The following is a 26476-nucleotide window of genomic DNA, read 5'->3' on the forward strand; positions in this document are numbered from 1 at the left end:
CCAGAACTTAGAGGTTGGGAAGGAGATGGAGAGGCCATAGCAAAGGAACTGATTCAGGACCCGTTTAAGTTGTTTATTGCCAGAAACCAGGAATGGAGTGTTGCCCCAGGGGCCAAGCAGTCACTTTTGCTAACAGCTGCTGCTTGAGTAAGATTAAATGTTGAGAAATGGTTGTTGGATTTGGCCATTGGATTTGGACGTCGCTGGTGATCTTGATGAGAACATTTTTGGAGGAACAGTGGAAGTAAAACCTAACAGGAGCGGGTTCAAGAGAGAACAGACTAGAGCAAATAGTGGTATTTTTTTATAGACAACTTTCCTGAGGAGTTTTATTATGAGGGGAACCATGGAGGGAGCTATGAGACCAAGGGAGGGGATTTTTATTTCTCTAGAGTTCTAACGGCATATCAGCGTGCTAGTGGGAATTATCATCCCGCAGAAAGAATAAGCAATGATGCAGGAATGGGAGTGGCCAGTTGCAAACAGAAGGGGTTGAGATCTAGTATAATCAAGCAAGGGTCTGCTACCTCACGCACATGGTAAGCCACACCAGACAGCAGCTTTTGCAAAAGGAAAAGAGCTTTATTGCAAGGTGGCTAAGCAAAGAGACAGGAGACCAGGTCAAAACTGTCTCTGCCCCATCAGCAAGAGAGCCTTTTTAAGGAGTGTGGTGAAGTGGGATTGGTTGAGGGTCGGGAAATTCCTACTCGGGCTTCTCCATCCCACAACGATTTCCACATCCTCTGATAATTAGTTGCATGCTGATTCGGGACATGTTTTCTGTTGTTTATTGCCAGTTCCCTTCTAATTTAAGTCCGGGCTATAACAATTAATGGCACCCTTCACCTCAGATCCTCATCCCCAAGGCCCTGAGGTGGTGGTGTTAGATCCCTTGCCCAGAGAATTTTGTCCTGGGGCATCAGAAAGGTCAATGAGCATGCACTAGATAACTCAGCTGGTTTTGCCGGCATGTATTGGGTTTCTGGAGAGGGTCTGACAGGGGCTTGGAGGCTTCTGGTTGTTCTCTGAGAAATAAAAATCATTTGTGACTGTTACCCTGGAAGGTAAACCACTTTCACAGGTGCACAGGTGGAGTATGGAGGACAGCAATTGGTAGTGGAATACTCCTAGTACCAGAAGAGTGGATTGACCGGATCAGTGTTTCTCGTGCTGGCCTAGGCATCAGAACCACCGGGGCTCCTTGTTAACTACACCACCAGTTGCGGGGCCTCATCCTCTACGTTTCTGGTTCAGTGAGTTCTGGGGAAGCAGGTGCCCAAGAATATATGACAAGGTCTCGGGTGACGCTCATGCTGCTGGTCCAGAGACAAGACTTCGGGAGCCACTGGACTTGGGAAATCGGTTAGAAGGGTGGGAACAGCACAAAAAGCCTCCCTGTGCCTCGCAGTCATGCACGTAAAGTGAACTAGCCAACGTGACAGCGTGTTTTCCTCCAGGCCTTTCAGCAGCTCAAGAGCTGGTGGAAGTAGGCACAAAGTTGAATTTAAGCAGAAAAAAACCCCCACAAAGAATTGATTTCACCAGTGTATTTGGGAAGTTTTCCTTGTCTGTGATGTGTTTTTGTAATCTAAAAATGCTATTTCTGTATCTTGCATTTGAAATAGAAAGGACAAGAGAATCTGAGATTGAGAAGGAGAAAAATTAAAGTATGTCATTGAACTTTACTGTTGTTGGACTTACAAGTAAAATGGACTAATATCCACCACTGGTCTCACGTTGCCAGGAGAAACATAAGCCCCCTTCCGATAAAATACCTGTTAGCGGTTCTGTTTCTGTGATCTTCTAAAGAATAAAATTCTGAAATACACTTTGAAAAACTAAGATTTGGTTCTTTTGTATTTTATAAGATTACATCCATCACAAACTGAATTTGAAGACTCTTATATTTGCAGATGTTCATCTCCTCCTACAAAAATAAGTGGTCAGGTGCAGGGCCTTACTCATGGGTAACGAGTATCAGAAATGAGAACTCAGGTGTTAGAGTGGGGGTCACAGCTCATTACTCAGAATAGAAAAAATAACGGACTTCCATATTAAGAAACAGTACTGATTCAGATACAGTGTGTTAAGCAGCAATTTAAATAAAATATATTTGCATATTAAACCAGTATTAATTTTTAAGCAACTGATAGTTTTCTTTTTGTTAAAAAACAAAACAGATTTTGTTGGAGCCGGGCGTGATCCAGGATGTGCTAGCAGCTGGCAGTCACCTACAGCTGTTGGAGCTCCTCAGTTTGTGTTCCCACTATCTCATCCAGGTATGTGAGCTTGCATGCTGCTGGTATGCCCTATCCGTTCTCTCCCCTGCAGTCATGAGCTGTACCCCACCAGCTGGGGCCCGGTGGCAGGTTAAAGGGAAGCGGGGAGATGTAGCCTGTGGTGGCAGAATTTCTCCAGGACACAGGCTGAGAGGCTCCCAGGAGGGCAGTGGCGTTCTCTTGTCCCCCACCCTCCCTGCCCACCCCAGGTCCCCACTACCCTCAGGAAGCAGGGCGGGTCAGCACCACGCATGGCATTGACTGCTGGGGTCCAAGAAGGTGACCCTGGGGAGGGGTCAGGATTTGGAGCGGTGTTGTCTGGTTTTGGAAATAACCACAAATGCATGGAAAGTTGGATAGTCATTGAAGATTTCAGTAACAGTAGCTAAAATATCACAGTCATATATAATTAATTACCACATGAACTTCCCAGGCAGTAAATGCTGGTCAAGTGATAAATGATCTGTGCTTTCTTCCCCGGATTTGCTGGGTGGTCAGGAAAGGCCCTGTGAGGGGAAGGGAAGAGAAAACTCCCCTCCATTGAGCACCTACTGTGTCTTAACCCATGTTTCACCTTCAGTCTTCATAATAACTTTGCACGTATTTATAGGCGAAAAATCAGAGGTTCAAAAAGTACCCAGCTTGCCTGAGGTGACATGGCTGATAAGTGGTAGGCCTTTCTGATTCCCAAGACCATTTTTCTTCTTGGATGCAAACCCTTTGGTTCTGTAGGAAGATATGGAACCTCTTAGGCAGATAGCGTGGCTGAATGGCTCTTTTATTGGACAGAGCTAAGTACTAATTCCCTATACTGACATTTGCCTATGTCCCCTACTCATAGTTGCATTTATTACAGTATTATAGCAATGTGAAAATAAATTTTAAAAAATTATAAATCTACACAATTTAATTATATTATCCTTGTGCATATGATGATATTAAGTAGAAAAATCCTGTGTATTTTCCTGCTCAATTACTGTATTTCCTTCCTAATCATTTTCTTCACTTTTAAATACGACCTTCATCGTTGACTTCTGTTCCTCATTAGGTAGTTTCTGAAGCTTTTTCTTATATGTCACCTTATTTCATCTTCCCAGAAACCTTGGGAAGTAGGAACCAGTGCTTCCCAGAGGGATGCTGGGAGGAACATCAGCTATGTTCACCTAAGGAGCAATTCAAATACAGTATATGAAAGTCTTATCATTATCTTAGCACATTTAATCTAACAGTAAATATTTAACTATTTGTATCTTATTTTCCTTTCTTTTCCCCTCAATATTGTTGGGTGGTATTGGGTTTTTAATCCCTTTCTGCAAGTAGCAAATGGGAATAACATAGAAAGGTTTCAAGACTTCAAGGAAGGTGTGTGTTTGACTTGTGAAATTGAAATTACTCTTATTTGACATTTCTACATCAAATATTGCGATTCGAGCTCTCTACAGCACCACCTGATTCACTCATTTCACGGCAGGTAATACCAAAGATGTATGTTGACAAGTTTGCTTAGAGCGCTAATTATCATGATACATGTTAAAATAGTATTAGACACCGGTGGGTGTGTATATACCTACACTTATCATTTTTTATGAATGAGAATTCTATATGAGCGCAAGAAGTTCGTGGGTATATTCTCCTACCTCATCAGATAAATTGGTTGAACTACCAGGTGGCTTGTGTGCTTTGAATTAATTATTGCACCTCACTATTTTGCGGAGGAAAATATGAAGCTTGCATGCAGATATATTTTGCAGACAATTTTTTTTATTAGCCTGCTTATGCAGTGGTTGAAATTTTTACTTCCTTTCGCCAGCATATTTTCATTTCCCTTTTCCTGTAACTTTACTTTCATATTTTATGTGTGATGTTGCAAGGGGCTGGGAGGAAGCACCCAGGGAGAGTCAGCCAAGGAGTTCTCCCTGGACGTGATTTTCAGGGTGCACTGGAGGACAGTAAAAGGTTACCAGCGCAGGGACCTCACCTTCACGCCTCCGGAAGGAAACCTTGATTGAGCAGACAGCCCCTTGCTCCGCTGAGCCTCCGGCCATCAGCCATTGCCATGGCCCCAAGCGTCTCTCTGCATGTGCGCAAATGCGCAAATGGTGTTGCTGGCCCCCAGCAGAGGGAAGGGACGCTTTGAGGCCACTGCGTGGGTTCCTTTCTCTTGCTTTTTATCAGCAAAGCTGAGAGCAGGGACCCCAAGCCTCAGGAGCACTGCACCTCTGTGTCACTGCAGTATCCAACTCGGCTGTGAGGCTCTCACCTTATTTACTTTTTAGTTCCCAGGCCCTCTCACGAGTCATTGAGAACACATAGGTTCTCAGTGCGGGTTTATGGAATAAAGGGGGAACTAACCGCAAACATAGGGAGGAGGGGTTGGGACGGGCGTGACTGTAACAGCCGATCCCGCCCAGATAAGGGGCTTACAAACAACCCCTCAAATTTGCATCCTTTCTCAGACTTGCACTGAAATTCTGCAGGGCCCTGTCCTGGGCAGCCTGTCGTGTTAGTATATTTATAAGCGTGACTTGTCAGACTTTCATCTGCTGAGATCCAGTTCCAGATAAAAGGTGAATGCTGCTTCCCCTTTTCTGCCTTTTGCTCCTCTTTCTTGCCCATTGTGCTTGTAAAAAAAGGTTTCAGAAAGATTCGCCCGTTCATTAAATAGCAATTACTGTCTTCAAAATGGGTCCAGCAAAATGAGTGAATTACCTTGCCCTTCAGCATATACGCGTTTCCATACATGCCGTTCACTATTTTAAATCTTAAAGGGAACACTGCAAATCACCCTCAAGAGTGGTGGGCTCCAGATACAGTGGTTCCTGTGCGCTCAGTGACTTACTGAGTCCAGAGAAGCATGATGAATGTTTTGAATCCAGTTTCTTCTTACCCTCTGCTATTTCCTAGCCTTTTTTGTTTTGTTATGTTTTGGTTTGGTTAGCTGCTGAGCACTGCCACCTGACTATCACACAGGCAGTTCAGACTTAACATGGGAAGATCTGTCCTCGTGTCTGCTTGATGCCCTTTTCTGCCCATCGATCCACTAGTCTAGAAATTTGGATATAGCCTTAGACTCCTCCTCACCACCACGTCCCATCAGTTATAAAGCTGTGCTTATAACTTCTACCTTCCAAATATCCTTCAGACCCGATCCTTCTCTCCATCGCTAATATTCTTACCTCTCTTTAGCCCCCCACCATTGTTGCCTTAGATTATAAGGAGTTCATAATATCCTCCGAAGGGGTCTGCTTGTTTCTGGCCTCTATCCATGCCTAACCATAGTCCCAGGCCATCATTATCTTTCCCAGGAAGGGAAACAACATTTATTGAGGGTCTATCGATACTGGTCGCACTATGCCCGTTTTCTCTCTGCAGAGTAACCCCTTAAGGCCCTATCATTTGATCATCAAGTATCCTTTTTGTTTGCCAACTATCATATGCAAGCATGATTTGCAATTTAAGTATATTCATAAGAAAGAAACATCCCATAGACTTTCCCCGGTAAGACCACCAACGTGATAGAAGACTAAATTCCTTTTGATAGGAATACACTTTTAATATCTATTCCTAGGCAGCAGGTGGCAGTGTGAATCCACCAGAATTCAGTAGTTAATTTAAAGCGACAATCAGAAAAAAATGGGAAGGAAAATTATTTATTTTACTACATATTAGTCTTCTGACCTAATCAGTAAAAAAGTCATTCTTCACACCACACTGGGCAATATGCATTGTAATTTTTAACAAATAATAGGAAACTGTTAATGTGTTCACAGGAAATACAGTTTTGTCTCGGGCGCTGTGGCCATTTATCACTGCACTTTGTGAAATCACTCATTTGTTCTAATTTGAATGTAAATGACTCTAAGGTTTTACAAATAAGGTGACAGACTCACATAAATGTAATCGCAGGGTTCATCTCCCTCTTTTTATATATCACTCATTAGGTTATGAATTAAATACATCGTATTAAACCAGGGGCATGTCCAATGATGATATTGTAATGGCAAATTACTCTATGCTATTAGAGGTGTATTTTTTATTCATGGACATTAATTTGTCATTAAGCGGCATTAGTTTAGCACTTTTATGTGAAAGACGTGACCTGAAAGAGGAGACGCGCTGCTGTGATGGGAGAGGGAAGGGGCACCAGCCGTCGCAGAGCATTTTCTCTCTGTAAGGGAAGCAGGAAGGGGGGGGTTGCATTTTTTTCCCCCCATTTGTTTTGTTTCCTGCTATTCCAAACATAAAGATCATTTCCCCAGCTCGGTGGTGGTGTTCTGTTTACAGTGTGCACGTTTGGACCATCCAATAAAAGCAAAACCCAAATTCTGGTGATGAATCATTCAGAAGCTAAGAATGTAAAGGGAACAGGATGGAGGAAGTGGCGTTCTGCCCCAAATCGCCCTCCTCTGTGACTAATGCTTATTAGTCACCCCTTGTCTTCATTTCGTTTTACACTAAATGGGCTGCCCTGAGAATTGATCATTTTTCTCTCCTCAGTGAAGGTACGAAGATTTAAAGAATGTTATCCTCTCCTGAGGGTATTAGGAAGAATTCTGGATTTTTTTTCCCCCCATTAACGGTGATTTTACTGTTCTTTTGCCAAGACAGTCTGTTTTTTCCACTTTCCACTTTGAGATGCCCTGGATCCTTGAAATAGCTTCACGGAAGCTGAAAATTAGTAAATGCTGCGTTTGCTTTGACTGCCCCATGGATTAAGCTGGTTGGAGAATGTCTGGATGACCCCACTCACTCCGTGGGGCTCCTGGTGGCAGGAATCATGACTTACACATCTTTATCTTACCCCTTCTCCCCTTCGGGTGACAGGAGCTCAGTAGGTGTATTAGTCAGGTCGAGCTGCTGTAACAAAAATACCAGACAGGTGGTTTAAACAGCAGGTATTTTTTCTCACAGTTCTGGAGGCCGGGAGTCCACCAGCAGGGCGCCGCATGGTTGGGTTCTGGTGAGGGCCATCTCCCTGACTTGCAGGCGGCCACCTTCTTGCTCCGTCTCCACTTGACTGAGAGGGAGACCGCAAGCTGTTTCTCTTCTTATAGGAACAGAAATCCCATCACGCGGGCCCCCCCCTCGTGAACCCACCCAAACCTGATTACCTTCAAATGGCCTCGTTTTCAAATACCATCACATTGAGGCTTAGAAGTTCAGCATAAGGATTTCGGAAGGACACAGCTCAGTCCACAGCAATAGGTATTGAGGGAATGAATGGTGCATCCACTCAGTGAATTTGCCTGCTTTTTAAATACTGAAAATTTATATTATGGGAAGAAAAAGATATTGTCAGTCTTCTCTTAGTTTTACCCACTGAATACATTTATTTTTTAAGCTGAAAATGATTTCTATGGGGACTGCATTTGGCACTGAGTATCTTGCATATTTTAAGAGTATCATAATAGATCATCATTTTTAAACTAATACTACAATGACATATAGGAGGTTATTTCTCCCAAACAATGTATTATAATTTTAATTATCAAATTAACAGTATCTCCTAAATACATAATATATAGTGGGTGTTCTGAATAGAATAATTTATTCTCAAGGTTGAGAACTTAAAACTCATGCTCGTTTTTCTCCAACACTGAGCTATTTTTTTCCACATTAGATAAAACAAATGATTGTAGCAACATATATATTTAATATGCCCCTAATCAAATACACAAACTGCATGCTGTTCACTAGAGCTGATGCTCTAGTATTTGGGGAAAGTTAAAGTACAAAATTTGGAAAATATGTTACCAAGGTTTAATCCTTTGGATTTTTCCTAATCAGAGAAAATGGTCAGTAAGGGTTGCGATGTATCAACCTTACTAAATCATAGCCAACTACTCATTATTTATTCTAATCAAGAGTATTTGCTATATGGTATGGAAAATCCAGAATATCCTTTTTGCCAAATATCACTAATATTTATCTCTAAAATGTATAGAATCTTTTAGTAGCCACTTTAGGACCCTAATTTAATTTTTCATGTGCTATTATGTTGGCCTCTATTCCTTAGGCCCACACCAAACGATGCTGGCAAGTGGCAGCCTAGAGACATGCTAGCTGGCCAGAGAAGTCCTTTTAGGGTTGACTGTGTCTTCCTCTTTTATATAGTTTTTAAAGAGAAGAAAGATTGTCTTGAAGGATTTTTCTAACATTGGTAATTCTTTTCTAAGCTAACGATTGTTAGCTGGGTAATTTTTAAATCTTTTTTAGCACATTTTTTCTCAAAATGTTTCCAATATTTGGTAATGCTCTAGTTCAGGGTCAATAAACAAAGCAAATAAATATTAATCTCGCTTAATTCATTATTAATGCTTGGAAATTAGGGGTATTCAAAGAAAATCTATGTTTCAGTTGAGATGTTCATCCTCCCATTCACCGTCCACCTGCAAATATTTCTACTCAGAGTTAAATGGCTGCCCTCTTCTCTAAGGCTCACCTGTCTTTTTGCTCCTGACTGTATCAGGAACCTCTGGTGAGGCTTGTGGCTTCAGGGTTTCCTCCACCAGTTCCTTCCTTTCCCTTTGAAAGTCGGGTCAGTAAGATGGGCGAAACCTTTCTCTTCTCCCCCTGCACAGCCATCACCGTCCATTCGCCCCCAAACTGGGATCAGTGTCTGCACTTTGGTAGCTTCTCTCTGCCCTTCAGTCCCATGGAGCTCATCCTGCGCCTTTGCTGCTCCTCAGAGGCTGTTCCAGCAAAGCCGCCTCGTTGTCCAGGGTGGGGGCCCTTCGTGGTGTCTTCGGGTGACCACGCTACAGCGTTTCCGCCCTGGTAGTTCACTGCTTCCTACATCTTTCTTCCTTTCTCAAGACTTGCTCCTCGTCATCCCACGTCTTTGCAGTTCCTTCTCAGGCTCTTCTACGTACCAAGTCAGCTGCTTGCATGCCCCCTGGGCGGGGTGGTCCATGCTGGCACTCTTCTGCTCACATCAGTCTCTCTCATTCTCATGTGGAGGGTCGCTTACTGCAGCCCCCCTCTCCTGAGCTCTAGACCTTTATGTGCAGCCAGCATCTCCACTTGGCATCCTCCACGCACTCCGAATTCACCTGCTCCCAATCTCACACACCTGCTCCTCCTCATATTTTTTAAGAGGCCATCATCCTTATGCTAACCCAAACCAGGCACCTTGGTGTTATGTTACACTGCTCCATGTTCTCATGAATGCCATTAAATTTCATTGGTTTAGCCCCTTACGTAACTCTGGAATATGCCTTTTTCCTCTCTCTTGTTTGTCAGTGACATCCTTCTGTTCTAGATTACTTTTTTCTGGACATTCCTTTAATGGCTCAGCTGTGCTCCCTGCCTATTGTCTAATGCTAATCAAGTCTCCCCTGGAAATTTAACTTACTTTCCTGGCCCATAAAGCAATTTCTTTCCCTAAAGCCCAAGCTAGATCCCTATTTCCTAGTTACCGACTAGGTTTCCAACCTTGTCCTTTTTTTTCTTGTCTCCCCTTTGCCTCATTCTTACTCTACCCAAGAATAACACATGTTTTTCTTTTATCATCTCTAGGCTAACTGCCTAGTGCGCCTTTCATCCTGTTACCCCCCCAGGCACATGACCTTACTGAGTCTGAACTCAAGCCAGAAACTTAGGAATCATCCCAAAATCTTGTGCCCCTCCTACACTGTCACCAAGACCTTTCAACTCTACCTTCTTGACTTTTTCTTTAATACACGTTTCATTTTTAAGAGCAGTTTTAGGTTTGCAACAAAATTGAGAAGAAAATAGGCATTTCCCATATACCCTTTGCCCCACATACGAATAGCCTCCCCCGTTATCAGTGTCCTACGACCATATTGTTTGGGTTGACTTATCTGCAGTGATAAAAGTTCATGTCTCAGAGTAATGTGACCTTGGGCAAGTTATTTAATCTCTTTGCCCTCACTCCTAATCTGTAAAATACAGATATGGCATCCTACATACCAGGGTGGTGCGTTTGTTAACAGTCGATGAACACCTGTTGACACATCGTTATCACCCAGAGCCCACAGTTCACGTGAGACCCCACTCCTGGTGGTGTAGGTTTAGTGGGATTGGATGAATGTGTAAGGACAGGTATCTACCACTATAGTACCATAAAGAATAATCTCACTGCCCTAAAAGTCCTCCGTGCTTTGCCAATTCATCCCTCCCTCCCCCACTGCCCACCCCTGGCAATCGCTGATCTTTCTCTGTCTCCAGTTTTGCCTTTTCCAGGATGTCATATAGTTGGAATCAAACAGTATGCAGCCTTTTTGGATGGGCTTGTTTTGCTTAGTAATATGCATTTAAATTTCTTCTATGTCTTTTCATCTTACAGCAGCTCATTTCTCTTTTAGCACTGAATAATATTCCACTGTGTGGATGTACCACAGTATATCCCTTCACCTACATCTTGGTTGCCTCCAAATTTAGACAGTTAGGAATAAGGCTGCTGAAAACATCCACGTGCAGGTTTTTGTGTGAACCCCTTTAACTTTTTAAATCTTTCTCATTCTCTCTATAATCACTGCTGTAATTCAAATCCTCATTACTTATTTCCTGGACTAAAGAAATTTCTGCTAACCGGTGAACCTGCCTTCACTCTTCCCCATTCCAGTACCACCTCCAAAATTCTGTTTGATTTAAAAAAAATAAAACCTTAAAAAATTCGTTTGATTGATTGTTTTAAAAATAACCTGGTCATGCCATGTGCTTGCCTAAAATCGCTTATTAATCAATGATTCACCATAGCTTGCAGGATAAGGTCCATTCTTCTTTATTTGATACACAGGTCCGATCTTTATTATGAAATATAACTTTCTCTTTAGACTGTTTTGGTTTTTTCACAGTTTACTACCCACATGCCATGCCATGGCAATTGTGAGCTTCATGCATTTCCCTGTGCCTATACCTCTCTCTATCAAGCCCCTCCTCCATGGATTATTCTTCTCTCACTTAGCCACACATTCCTCTTAAAACTGCCAGCATTTTGCTCATGTGCTATCTGCTCTTTCAGAATTGTCTTATCAATCCACTTAGTTGGAGTTAGATTTCCCTCCTCTTCATTAATTATGGGGTCTTCCAGGATACTGACCACACCATACTGTTTGAGTCGATTCACTTATCTATCTCCCTGTGATGTAAGCTCATGTCCCTGAGTTATATGACCTTGGGCAAGATAACTTAACCTCTTTGCCCTCACTTCTCACCTGTGAAATACACTGTCTCCCTCTTCGAGGTGTTGGAGGAGTCAATGAGATACTGCATACAAAACATCCTTAACACAGTATCCTGCAGGAGGTAGGTGCCCTAGAAACCCAGTCAACATGACGGATGCTTCACTGGCGATTTCCTCTCTAAATACCACAGTTACCTTCCTACCTATTTCCCTCCTGTCTTCCTTCCTTCCTGGGAATGCCAGCAACTTTAGCACCTACTTCCACTCAACAGCATATTGGACAAGTCTGTTCCTGAAAATTCTGGAAATAATCATCATTCTGTAAAAGGTATTTCATTCCCCCTCAGCCAATTCTCTTTGATTTTGTAGAAGCACATGTATTGTTCTAGAAAAATAAAGTCACAAATAATTAAATGAATCATCACTGTCACCCAGCGCCTGATATGTGATAACATCATACTGCAATTGCACTTAAATAAGTAGTGAAATAGTTGCTTTTGAAAGCAACACATCACATAGTATTGATGCTTTGTAGATGGGAAGTTTTTGTTTTATTGTTTTCCCTTGTGCTTCCTGTAAATAAAACAAACATCTTGCTCTATCCTCCTGTACAGCATCCAAGCAAAAAGCTGGGAAACTCTTTCATCTCTAATAGTAGTTGCTTCAAAATGCATGTTTGAGTTCCCTCCCCATGTTAGGTTACTGTAATGGGGTTTTTAAAAATAATACAGTTGCATGCCATCCTAAGCTCCCTGACCAGGGGGGAAAAAGCAGTGCATTTGTTTAAAAGAAGAAAAATGTAAGTTATTCCTTACTAGGAGACTGCTTATTCCTTACTAGGTCCACACGCTCTCCCCCCTGCAGTTCTTTTTCCCTGTCGGACTTCTCCTCCCGCCCCTTTCTTACTCTCTGTCCACAGATGCCCTTAGAGGAGGCTGTCGGCCTTTTCCCTGCTGCCCACTGAGGGACGTGAGCCCAGACCCTGGGAAACGACTGCTTGTCTGAGTCATTGATTCAGCTTTGGGTGCTCTGGCCTCAGCCACACACATCAGCATAATTTTTGCTCACGTCAGAGGCTGGCATGAGGGACTGGTGTCACACGACTAGTTTTGCTGCAATAATGTATTTAGGCAGCTTAGAGTCACTCCTGTCTTCACTCAAATATACTCTGCCTCAGTGGTTCTTAAACTGGAGTGTGTGTGGAATCACCTGAATGGCTGGTCCCAGAGTTGATTCAGGAGGTCCAGAGAGCCTGAGAATCTGCATTCTACCGAGTTCTCAGATGATGCTCATGTTAGTGGTCAGGGGATCACAGCTGTAGAACCGCTCTTTAGACCCCGTCGCCACACTGCTTCACATCAATCTACCTGTTAAATCGCTGATATTCAGATTTTAAAAGCATCATCACATTTAGACTAATTTGAACTGACACTAGTTTGTACTTAGAAAAATACTGATATTGTGTATCCTTCAGAGCATCCAAAATATGAAAAGCCAAAACAATGCAGATTTGAACCCAGGATAACCCTCCAGTCCTCCTCCTTGTGTATAATAATGATTAAGGCAGACACTCTCTGGATAACTGAGGTCATTGGGCCCGCAGAATGGGGCTCACCCTCAGCGCTCTGACCTTGGGCGCCAGAGCGAAGTAAGGAAATCTATCACAATTACTCCTCGGTGATTCTTTAAAAAAATTTAACCTGATTTTGCCCCTCATAGTTCAAAAAAAGTTTGTGGTTATTGAAACTTGAATTTTAAAGCCCTACTTACCCACGTAGACAAAGACAAAAATATACATGAGTTCCCTTTGCGGTTTGGGATTCAGTGGTAATCACCTAACGTGCCGAGGTGGCTTTAGAAAAGTTCAAAATAGCATTTCTAGCCCATGGTGACTGCGGCCGGAGTTGTTAGTTGTTGGCTGTGACTGCGTCTCTGTGCTTCCTTCCCACTGGATTTCCACCTCACTGCAGACTTTCTCGAGGAACCGTAGAAAATTATTCATGAGCCTTGGATACTAAGTATACAGTTGGTTACAAAAATGTGTTAGTGACCTAATTGTAGAATTCCTGTTATACACCACCAATATAGGTAAACAGACCTTCAAAGACTTCAAGAATTAGAGCATGTGGGGGATTTTTTGTTGTACTATTTGAATTGCTGCTAATATTTTAGTTAAAAGCAAGATGCATCATTTGCATATTTAGATCAATATATGAATATATAATTGTATACAGTTGTCCAGATGTAATTACATGTTTGTATACAAATATACCTCTCAATGTACTCACATAAAAATATCACGTTTTGCATTTTATCATTTCATAACTAATCTGGCCTGCATTGTAAATATATTGTACATTTTTTTCTTTCATAACAGTGAGATTTTATACTGTCAAGTCTCTCAGGGAGAAAACTTCCAGATACCTTTACATACATGATATCCATTATTTTTTTCCTACATGATTCAACCCCAAGCTATTAAAAGGTTTGGGTTTTGTTCGTTTGTTTGTTGCAACGTGTTCCAGAGGGCCAGCCTGTGCCACACAGGCACAACAAAGCCCTGTGCGTTGCTTCCTCTAGTCCTGGAGCGCAGTCCCTTCCTGCAGCACCGGGTCGTGTAGTCACGTAATACCTGGATTTACAACTAGGTTGTAATCCAAATAGGAAACAGGTGGAATCACAACTGGGTATGGTGCCTTGGATATTAATGGCTTGGCTCAGCAGTGGAATTTCTAAAGCCGCATATACTTTTTTTTGCCTTAATTATGCATTCATTAAAAGCTTTTATACCCAACAGAATAAAGTAAATATTTTTTGATCTCCATAGTGTGCTCCCAGACTGTAGATTTGCACAGCAGGGTCTTGATAATCTGAATAAATTGTATTTCCCCAAGGAGTTTATCTTTCAAAGAAGGTCATAAAGAAATGCAGCTCCTCCATCCTTAGATTTCTCCGTGTGCCTGTTCTGCTGTGTGTAATATAGAGCATGGGAACCAGAGTATATCATAGTAATACACACTTGGTGATGGGCCAATATAGTGTCTCAATCTGTTCTCCTTGTTTATCTCTGAGGAAGTGTTTTTTAAGTACAAAACAAGTGAATGATTTTACATGACAACTATGGTTTTTGCTAACATTTGTAGAAAAACAAAGTCCATATTAGACATTCAGTGTTTTATTTCCTTCCCCTAGTTAGTGAATACAACTTATGGAGTAGGCAAAGCTCTCGTTTAAGCACTGTTAATAGCATTTTAAAGTGGGAATAACAATAACAAGATAGCTACTGTGTGTTGAGAGTCTACTATGTGGAAGTCACTTTACATATATTTTGGGGCATCCTTACAACAGACCACATTTTCCATTTTTTTAGAGGAGAAAACTAGACTCAAAGAGGTTACCCATTTGTCTGAGGTCATCCAGATAGGTCAGCTTCAAATTATGTGTGTTTCCTGTATCTACAAGCTAAAGATGCAACCAGTTTCTTGTCCCCACAACTCATGACCTAGTGAGAGACAGGGAAAATAAAAAATTATAAACCCACATAAATATGCACAATCATTTGAATTTATAATTTTTCTGTGTCATAAAGAATGAGATGGCAGTGCACCTGCTATCAAATGATAGCCTAAACATAGCATACAATTGGGAAAATAAAACAATAAATATGGCAGCCCAAGGAGAGAGAAAGCTGTTTCCAGTGTGAGTCACATTCTATGCATGTATTTTAAATTCCTAAAAAATATTTAAATATTAAAATATTTAATAAATTTAACATTCAATGACATTAAAATATTTCAAAATCTTACAATGTTTAAATATTTTAGAGGAGCAAGAGAATCTTTTATTGTAAACTAAGAAACAAAAGCAGTAACACTCTATTTTTTGTTAAAAGTCTGACTTTCTTCCCTTACTCACAATCTAACAATCAAAACTAAGTAGCCTCTTGGTGAAGACAGAGAGGAAGATCTAAACAAGTACAGATTCAGTCTGCACCCTTATGCACCGTTGGGGAGAAAAGTATATAGCTGCTGGCAAAGGGTTAAACAAATGCTTCCAGTAGCTTCCGCAATGAGAAGTTAGAGAGGAAACAATCCTTTCAGCTGGAATGGCCTGGCTTTCTTAGGAAGTAGAATCTGATCTTGTTTGTCCATCCATTCCCTCACCCCCACCCCCCAGTCCCCGGGGAGACAGAGCATTTATCATATAGAACTTCACTTTTCTTTTTTTTTTAATGTATTTATGTATGTATGTGTTTATTTATTTATTTATTTTGGTATCATTAATGTACAATTACATGAGCAACATTATGGTTACTAGACTCCCCTCATTATCAAGTCCCCGCCACGTACCCCATTACAGTCACTGTCCATCAGCGTAGTAAGATGCTATAGAGTCACTACTTGTCTTCTCTGTCCTATACTGCCCTCCCTGTGCCCCACCCCAACACTGTGTGTGCTAATCCTAATGCCCCCTTTTCCCCCTTATCCCTCCCTTCCCACCCATCCTCCCCAGTCCCTTTCCCTTTGGTAACTGTTAGTCCATTCTTGGGTTCTGTGAGTCTCCTGCTGTTTTAGAACTTCCCTTTTCTTAAAAACTCGTTTTTAAAGTTTGTTGAATCATACGCTCTGTAAATGCTTCACAAACAATAGTCATTTGTGACAAGGATCCTTATGGTTCTCTACAGTCTGAAGGAAAATTATGAGCATTCAGTTCCACTTGATAATTTTTCATTATACTTTTGGCAAACAGTGCGGACATCTGTATGTTTCTGGTCGTTGCTGAATACCAAGTGAAGTTAGGTTCTTTGTCCGTATTCTGGGGGGTAAGAAAACCCAAACAAACAGCATGTGAAAAGTGCGAAGACCTGGATTCACTGTGGAAGCCAGGCCTGCTGCATGCGGTGTCACAAGAGGGCCTTCCACCCTATTTACCAATTCTGAGAAAAGCCTGACGTGTAGGTAGCATCAAGGGAGAATTTTTTAAGTTCAAATCAGGTATTTGCGAGTATCTTTCTCAGGTAATTGTGGGAGATCTGTTCATTTTTGCCCAGTTGTAAAGTCATGCTTGTAAACAAACTGTCACTTCCTCATTCGAAATCATAGATGTGCTTTAAAAACAATAACAAAAAATGTGTTGCTTTTTAAAATTCATAATCCCACAAATATTTTTCAATAGTAATCTGTGATAGAGATATTATGATTGGCATAGTACAGGATACAAAACATAAGATGCAAAACTTAGTTTTACTAGTTTTCCAGGAACATTTTTACTTGTTGGAAGATACATGCATGGATAGATTAGTGACTAGTTAGTTGGTTTGTGACGGGAGGCTTGAAGTAGGAAGCATTAGGATTTGACCCCGGGCTTCATATTTACTATGTCTGACTTAGTACTTGGTCCCTATATGCAGCCAATACAATGTTTGTATGTAACTTTCAATTAACATGTCTAAAAATCAAACCATCCTGGTTTTGTATACAGAGTGGGTGTATCAAGCAATTGGGAATAGATTTGGAAGTAGTTTTTTAAAAAAGATATCTTGACTTCCATAACAAGGATGACTCTTCATTCAGGAGTCTTTAAAATGTGGCATAAAGTCAACATTTGAAATAGATCTTCAAGTTGCTATTACATACATGATGGTCATGGAACCCACTGTGCCTCCTGACCCTCCTTATCTGTAGCAAAGTATTGACATGTGGTAACTGAGGTGACATTTTGAAGGGAGGGTATAAGTAAAGGGCATCAACAGTTGGAAATGAAAGACCATAATTATACTGGTGAAATGCAGCATTGTTAAAATAGTCACATCTGTTGTATATTATTACCCTGAAAAATCTGGGATCCTATTCAATTTGGTCATCTTAGAAGGGGAAAAATTCAGGAAATCAAAATGGCATTGCTTTAATTTTGATCTGGAGAGAATTTATTAGTTTGAACACAAGTCATAATTTTCTGTGTCAATAGTATAGGTTGTTGGTTCTTGTTTTTGTTTCACAAGTCAGTAATGTTCTTAGAACCAAATGAAACTACAAGAGAAATAGGTTTTAGGCCATGTTTTGCATGGGTATCCTTAGTATTAAATCAAAGCATCTCCATCAGATTTCCAAATCTTGTCAGTTTAATAAGAACTCCTAGATTTGAGAAAGAGTTTTTGTGGAACAGATATTGGGGATAGTCTATAGTAGATGCAATCACAATATGATAAATACTTTGTATTCTGTATAGGCAAATAATTCCTGTGCCAAGGCTATGGCCAAACTGCAGCACTCGATGGGCAAGGGGCTGCTGCCAGGCCAGGGGACACATGGATGTGGCATCAATAGACTACGTTGATAGATTGCATATTAGAAATACGCATTATTGATTCTCAGCTTATATCATTGACACACATCAAGACACATCTGTTGGCTGCAGCCCACAAAAGCTAGGCTGTGGGTCATATGCAGTGAATATGCAGACAGCAGCTATAAGGTTATATATTTTTCTCCCATTCTACACAGTATATCAGAATACAAGTGCATTTGGGGGATATTAGTTCAGGGATAGGCTTAAATTTGCACTAAATTATGAAATAGTCTTGTATGACAATTGGTCACTAATCATAAATATTTGCTTAATTCATATCTTGAGAGACACCTCCTAATACACTGACCAATCACTCTGCTCAGGTGGGCACCCCACCTGGGGCAAAGCCCAACACTCATCATTCTGTCCTGCTGCCCTGGGCTGGGAAGAGTGGTAGAGGGGCCGCGGGGCTCCCACACAGACTCCGAAGAGCCCTCCTCCCTCCCACTCACGTCCACTACCTGGCAATGTGCCTCACAAAAGTAATTGCATTTGAATATATCCCAGTCTAAAACAGTGTTCACTTTTCTGATGCCTTTCTTCCCGACCATATTCAGTAGTTAATCTGGGGAGTAACCATTTTAGCAATTTAATTAGGGTGTAAATAGACCACACAAAATAGTGAACTTGCGGGAATTTATAAGGTTTAAGAATTAGTGCATTTGTAACTGGTGTTTATTCCACAGCTAGTATAGTACTCGGGATGTATTTTATGGCTCTTCTTCTGTTATTTAACTTGTCATTCACTCCATAAGAAACAAATAGAAGGGAAGAGAGAAGCCAAATAGCTCTAAACCAAAAGAAAATACATACTATTTTTAAAGATTCCCCAAAGAACAACAATGTATGCACCATAGTTCTGAATTGAAACCAAATTTCAGGTGAGAAGCAGTGTGACAGAAATGAAACCCTTTTAGAGAAAAAAGAAAAAGATTTTCCTTGTACTCAAGAGAGTTTCTTGTTGCTGAGCTATACTTTCCATTCAAAACCACTGCCTCTAGCTGGGTTCTTGGATTTTTAAGCCACAGAATGTAAGAGAATCTCATAATTAGGGCAGAGTATCATTTAAAAAGGTACTTTGATCTGATAAGCCAGTTTATAAAGGAAATAATTCTCTCTTAGACTGAGAAAGAAGTTTTGGGTGGATTGAGGTTTTTGGTTTTTTTTTTAACTCAGAGCTATTACCTTTGTCCATTAACTCTTTCAACTCTAGTCACTATTACCAATTTTCCCTCTTGGAAAAGTGAATGGCCACCAGCTTTGCTTTGGTGTGTATGTGTAAAGGTCAGAAAGGGGAGGGAAGGGAGGCAGGCTGGTGCGGTGTGACCCCTGGTCTGATCTGGATACTGTTCATAATTGGACAGACATGTTGGAAAGACATGGCCTGTTTTGTTTTGCTTACTTGTAAATAAAAAGAAAAGACTCGTGGACATTTCTTTCATTAAACTGCTAGATCCCAGGGACACAATTCAGTCCTTGGCACGGAGGAGCTTAGATTCCATAGAGGGAGACCGGTCTGTGACCAAAGGCTGCCTCCGGTGGCAAGTGCTACGTTGGAACCTCGCAGAGGCGGGGCGGACGCGGGAAGGAAGAGGCAGTCAGTTCGACCTGAATCAGGGAGGCTGAAAAGGCTCATTCAGCAAGTACGGCGTGAGCCCCTCCCATTGCCCGGCACTGTTTTAGGCACTAGGAGCGCAGCAATGAACAAACAGAGAGGTCCTCCCTCCCACAGAACATCGTTATGAGGGCTGGGGACAAACACATTCTTACTAAGTAGGCAAATAAATGTGAAAGGTAATCACACAGTGATGTGTGCCAAAAGCAAATGAAGGAGAGCCATGTGATGACAGGAGGGTGACATGGAGAGGAAGGGGATCTGCTGGCTGAGACAGGACGGTCAGACAGAAGAGTGGGACCTGGTTCCTCATCCATAGGGATTCTGCATATGCGGCTTCGTTTGTTTGGAACATCCCCCCACCCCGCCCCCTTTACCATCCTGTTTTAAAACCCAGGTTTTATTGTTATGCAGGTATGCGTAAGCCAACAAATAGGAGAGAACTGCGACTGGAAAGATGCTTTGTTACAGTTCCCAAGAGGAGAGACGCTGCAGGGCCCCGGGTGAAGTACCTGGGTTGGTCTGGAGGTAGAAACAGTGATGGGGAAGCATGGGCAAGAGCCTTTAGGGTGCTTTATGCCAGAAGAGCAAGATAAGGCGGGGTAAGCAGGCTTATGATTGCCTCGGTTCAGTAGTTTCAGCAGCTCTGGGGCATACGGGCTGTCTCTAGTTGTCTAGCACTTGACTCTAGGATGATTAGGGCAGAGGAATAGTGTCTCCAGCAGTACTGGAGACCGTTAAAGGAGGTGATGCACAGTAGGCCCCATGTTTGTTCTTTGGCATATGCAGGGGGCACTCTTGAGCAAGTTGTTTGGTGTCTAAAAATTGGGAAGCCCGGGAGGGGCCGTCTCTGCCCAGTCAGTGAGGTCCTAAAAGTACAGTTAATACACATTCCCACCCCACCCCTGGCCAGGTTAGCATCTGCTCTTCTTTCTGCTGTCAGTTCCATGTGGCTTCTCAGCGATGCCTTTACTAACTTCCCACTCCAGGTCAAATCACCCACTACGGACACTCACAGCCCTGTAATTCTACCCTGTGTAGCCTTATTTTCCATTTATGTATAATATGTCTTGATTAACAGCTCACTCTTGCAGTAGACTATTCCCTCCATAAGGCCTGGAACTGGCCTATTTTTCCTCTTCTTTGTATTGCCAGTGCCTGGTGTGGTCCCCGCACATGATGTGAAGGTAGGTCATTGATGTGGCAGAAGCCAAGCCACAGTGGTGGGATTGTTATCCTGCAGGTAAACAGAAGACTATTTACAGAGTTGGGACTTTCAACCATAAGCAAGCAGGAACCTATTACTGGGTTTTAAACAGATGATCAATATAGTCAGATTCTTAAAAATGAGAGGACTAAGAGTTTGTTACTGGAAGCAGGAATGATAATTCTCTATCCTGTTTCAGGACATCTGGATAGGAGGTGATGAGGAACGGAACAGTAAACAATGAAGCAGAAGAGAAGTGGACTTAGTGAATGACTGGAAATGAGGGAGGGATTGGGCCACCTTGGGAAGCCTGATGTGGGTGGATGGCGGTCATTCTCTAAGAGAGATGATGCAGGAGAAGATGCAGGTTTGCAAAAAATGAGTTCAGTGATGACATGTTGAGTTCAGTATGGCTGTTGAATATCCAAGAGACGTCCTCTTATAAGCAGTTTGGAAAATGAATCCAGAGCTTACAAGCAAGATTTGCGCTATATGTGGGAGTCATGAACATGTAATCAGTTTATAACTCAACTGTGTGGTTTTACTCTGGCCATCCTCTTTTCCCTGACTTAATGTTGCAGCTTCTTTAAGTCTTTGATATTTAGAGGGACCACATTCTTCATTTTGACTTCCTTCTATTAGTGGTGAATCAGGGTTTGTGGATGTCAAACAACAATGCTCTCAAATATACTTTATTATTCCTTGCCCACCAAATCTACTGTCTACTTTTCATGTGCTAAGCTGTGTGGTAAAGTGCTTTTCAGTAAGTATCCCCATGACAACCCTATGGTCATGACCTTGAACCAACGGCCAGTGTTAGGGCTGGATTTGACCAGGTCTCCCTGATTCTGTGGCCTTTGTTCTTCTCCACAAACTTGGATTGACTCTAAGTGCCCATGGCTGCTGATGGGATGCAATTATTTTTTCTCTTTCTTTGATGTAAAAAGACTTCTTTCAAAAGTCTAGAAGCATATATACAAAAACAATAATAATGTCTCTGCATGGTCAAATCTGAATGACCTTTCCACACTTTGTATTTCCTGAATTGTATGAAATTCGCACTTACTACTTTTTATAACTGGAAACAAAATTCAACAACATTCATAACATCAATGACTTTCTTTTCCATGCACAATATTATAGGTGGGCATAGCTTGCCAGTTCTTCCCATCACATTATTGGGAATCCTTTAAAGCAGCAGCATCAGTCATTATTTTGCTTATATATGGTCTTAGCTGAAAGGACAATAAGTGATGATTTTGCTTGAAGCTCACAAAGCCCGTCTGCCCCAAGAAGAGGAGTGTTTATCATGGCATCATGAGCTCAGTGAAAGTGGTTTTTCTCTTTTCCTTCAACTCCCACTTTATACAGTTAAACTACTGAGTTGCTAAGTATGCATGGCAATGGGAATGGAAATCTTTGACTTACATAGAAATCACTAGTGATGTGGGGGAAATGATGGATTTAAGCAGAAGAGAAATGAAAAGGTAAAGATAGGGAGCATACTTTAAACTGATGTTTCTCTTGTACATGTGTCCGTTCAGTGGCCTTTTCTATTCAGTTAGCCTTCTTAGTACTCCACTAATAGGAAATGCTGTGTTAGATCGGATTCGGGGATTACAGAAGATTATACTCTTACAGGAAAGAGAAACATTCTAGGATGGCGGAAGCAGGCAGTAAATAATTACCTTTAAGAAAAGAACACAGTTGAAAAGCGCAATTTTAAAAAATTTCCCATTAATTCTCTGGTTCTCTGTAGTTTGAAACTGGCCTGCTTTTAAGCTGCAGGTTTCTAACTGGAAGAAACCTTGTATCTCCATATACAGATATAAAGATGCTTAATAAGGAATATTTGGTTGCTGCTGTGTAATCCAGCTCCAACCTCGTAGTTATGGCAGGAGAACAAGTGGGGAAAGCCATTCCTGCCAAGCTCCACGCGTCCACTTTGGACTTGACATTTTGTTTCTGCCTCTGCGCATGCTCGTCTCTCTGCCGTCTCTGCGGGCTGTCTCAGGACCTTGAGCCTTGGGCATGCGGCAGGGGTACCTGAGAGGCACTGGCTCTCGCAGCCCCCGCCCCCGTCAGGCTTCTGGGGACCGCAGAGTACTTTCCTGGGACCCTGAAATCGTTATCCAGGGTCCTGAAGCAGTTAAACCTGTCGCATAGACATTCCGACTACATCTAATACATTCATCCCGCGGAGATGGTCCAGAAGTTTACTAGGGAAGCTCCATGTGCAAGGGTTGCGCCTTCGTTCCACCCAGAGTGGAATTCACCTGTCCTAAAAAGTAAGATTTGGAGGACAGGTTTAAACATTACTTGAAAAAGATCGGAGCTGGAGTCAAAATCTTCTGTATTCCTTTGATAAAATCTACTGAATGGGAAGCCAGGATATTTTGATTGAATGGCTATGAGTGGACCGTTAGTTTTTTGAGCTGCAAAGGATTTGAGTGGTCTTCTGTAATAAACTTCATTTTAAAGGGAAGCATTTATTCCTTTTCAGTTGTATTGGCAATTAGAGCTATTCAGAGCCAAAATCTTACAGTTGATTCCTATCATCTAGATTAATTCCTGTTAGGAATACAATTAAAATGTCATCTCCCAACAAATGAAATAGAATTTAAAGTTAAAAAGTTTCATCAGTTAGCCGTGGTGATGATGCAGTTATTCCTTGGAGAGCTGTTTTTATAATTTCATTATCATACCTTTTATTATTTGGAACAGTAGGACAGCATTGTCCTATAGAAACAGGATGGGGGCCACATATGTATTTTTTAATTTTCCATTGACTGTATTAAAAAAAGTTAAAAGAAACAGGTGAAATTCATTATAATCATGTATTTAACCCACTATATGATCAGTATAAACTTACTAATGAGCTAATTTTACCTTCTATGTTTCTTACTCCATGCATTCAGTACATCAATGCTTAGAGTGCCCCTCAGATCAGACTGCCTCATTTCAAACGCTCTCTAGCCACACATGGCTAGTGGCTACCGTGTTGAAGAGCACAGGTTTAGACCATATCCCTTTACATTTTCAACATTATAGAAAGGAACACATTAAAATACAATGTAACTATTTGAGAAAGTGTTCTTAGTACTCTTAACTGAACAAGGAGTAAAGTATGTTGAAAATTACTTAAATAGATCAATGGAGTCAAATAGCTATCAGATGGTATCTGTACTCCTTAAGTTACCAGAAAATATCGTTCATGTATTAATAATTACAAGTTAAAAATGAGGGGAAACTTGGAGATGGCCCACTCCCACTCTACTTGAAATAGGTAAGTTTTTTGTCAACAAACCTGTGTGCCCACTCTGATTCCTGCAGTCACCAGACAGTGGTTCCACCGGTTCCCCAGGAGCATTATTTTAGAGCCCCTGCTATGAGTTTGACAATGTGTAGAGACAGGTGCACCCCGCACCACCACCAAAATGAAGCACTGCTACAGGAAGTCTTTGAAAAGGAGGGAAAGATTGCGATTGGTTTTTCTGAAGTTTCCAGGCTAACATAAAACAAAGAACAACTATAAATTGGTCATCTTAAGTGGATTCATTATAGAATTATTCAGGACACGAATCTTGTCTGTGAGATTTCTCCATTTCCTACCACCTTATTTGTAAAACTCTGTGTCTTCATTTCATTAAGTTAGGATGGGTCATTTTTACTCAAAGACTTACTTAATTTGGAGTTTTGGAAAAAGAGTTGTCAATCCGTTTATCGTCATATAATTTCTGTCATCTAAACATGACTCCCACTTTACCTGCCTTCACACTATCTTTAGTAGAAAGAAAACTTATCACATGAGAGATGTAAAACATGGTAAGAGAAGAAAAATTGTCTTCATTGGGAAACTCTCCCTAAAGACTGCAAAGTGACATTTCAGGCAGTGAAACCAGAAACCCCTTGCCACCTCTTTATTCAGTTATCTTTAAATATATGGGTTTTAAGAAGGGCCGAGTGAGGCGAAGTGATGGATTCTAGAACAACAGCTCTCTGCCAGAGCCTTACAGTTGAGGTGTTTGGCTTTACATGATCAGTGGAATGCAGTGCCATTTCTCCTACTCCTGTCATGCAAACCTTGTTGAATCAATATGAACTTCTTGCCTGCTTTATCATGGATTGATTTCTAAGAGATCTTTTTTTCCATTTCTATTTTCTTTGGCACCCAGGAATTAAATAGCTTTAATTACTTGGATCTGTACAGACTTGCTGACCTCTTTAACCTCACGTTGCTGGAGAAGGCCGTGATCGATTTCTTAGTGAAACATCTCTCTGAACTCCTGAAGAGTCGCCCTGAAGACATTCTAACGCTTCCTTATTGTCTACTTCAGGAGGTCCTGAAGAGCGACCGCCTCACCTCCTTGAGCGAAGAGCAGATCTGGCAGGTAAGGGCACTCCGCACAGGTTGTCTTTTGGCATGCAGAAGGCACAGAATGATCGGAAGTTGAGGGACTGAGGAGCAGTGGTAACTATTTTGTTGGTTTGGTCCTCATCGGAGTAGAAATCTTACAAGTTATTCTCCTTTGATGGGCAAGTAGTTGGAGAACAGCCAGCCCTCGAGGCTCCAGAGCCTCAGCCTGCGGAGTTTAGCTCAGGGTAATCACAGGTGAGATTCTGCAGACCCTGGGGTGGCTTCCCCAAATCCTAAGGGGGTTATATCAGAAAGAGTCAGAGGGTTTTTTTTTCACCTGATAACAAATAGTTTCTTAAAGTCAAAATGAGAAGAATGGATTTTCAAGTGCTATCTATGCATATTTAAGACGAATGGAAAGAGAATAAATTCTGGGCTTTCCTGTAAACAATTCAGAGGCAGTTCTTTGTTGTGGTAGAGAGCAGCTGGGGTGTGAGATGAAACGAAGCTCTCCACTGCACTGCAAAAATCTCTCCCCTTACTTCATTCTGCATTCACCGCTCTTTTCCTAAGCCCTGCCTTTTCGCCTGACATACATTTTTTTTGGAATATCCTTTGTCTAGGGGACATGAGGATGTTTCATGTTTTCAAGTTGATTATTCAATTTAAATCCTTTTCAGCTCCTCCCCAGTGACTATCCTTGAACAATGCACATGGTGTCTTTGGAAGACAAACAAAGCCCATCTTCTTCCCTTCGGCTTACATTGTCTGTCTCACCCTCTGAAGGACTGGCTGGCCATCTTGTTATTTCTAGGGCAGCAGGCCTCCAAGATTTCACAGACACTTGAAAGATATTTACAGAGGACAAGGGAAAATATGAAGTCTTCTACTAGCTGATAAGGCAGTGAATTCCTGGTATTTTATCAGCTGACATTTAGAGAGTAGTCTGATTCTGACTAAAACGGAGTCAGAGGTAGCATCAGACGTACTGATTGATAGTTTATGTCTTCCCTCCTTTCTTTCTTTGTATTACTTTAAACAACTTCTCTTTTCACCATTGCTTCCACCAGTGAGGAGAAGAGCTGTAGACTGCTGAGGGCCCTCTGGGACATGGGCTCTTTGCAGGCTTACTGATCTTTCATCACAATAGGCCTGAAGGATGGCTCTATTGATCCCACCTCCTAGATCAGCAAAACGAAGCCTCAGCGCCTCGCTCAGAGTCTCAGAGCAAAGCCAGTCCTCACAGCCAGGTCTGCTGACAGCTGCTCTCTGCTCCACAGTGTGCCACACGGTCTTGGCAAAGAAAAAAAAGGGAGGAAAAACAAGTCATACATTTTTTTCTGCTTTTTAGGTTATTTCTGATAATGTGTGTTTTGGTAGAGGTCAAAAGTGTTGGTGAGGATGAGTTTTTGGTGTGAATTTTAATTATCTCTGGTTCTCCCCCTATAAATACAAATAATCAGAACTTTCTTGTCAGTTCAAAGTGGGAATTTGCCAAATTTTTGTTCACTTCCTAAAGGGG

At 41.6% G+C, this 26476-nt stretch overlaps 1 protein-coding gene across 5 annotated transcripts in view; it reads left to right on the forward strand.

Annotated features, from left to right (window-relative positions):
- The window catches only part of KLHL32 (kelch like family member 32), a 174873-nt gene that overhangs the window by 93259 nt on the left and 55138 nt on the right, over positions 1 to 26476 (forward strand). For 3 of the 5 annotated variants that reach the window (XM_036890349.2, XM_057489439.1, XM_057489437.1), the window contains exons 5-6: positions 2181 to 2279; positions 24773 to 24988. In XM_036890349.2, coding sequence (XP_036746244.2) covers positions 2181 to 2279; positions 24773 to 24988 — 315 coding nt within the window. The remainder of the gene's footprint in view (positions 1 to 2180; positions 2280 to 24772; positions 24989 to 26476) is intronic. The other 2 variants (XM_057489438.1, XM_036890355.2) reach the window with 2 other exon arrangements.

Source organism: Manis pentadactyla, chromosome 12 (assembly GCF_030020395.1).
Source record: "Manis pentadactyla isolate mManPen7 chromosome 12, mManPen7.hap1, whole genome shotgun sequence".
Lineage (NCBI taxonomy): Eukaryota > Metazoa > Chordata > Mammalia > Pholidota > Manidae > Manis > Manis pentadactyla.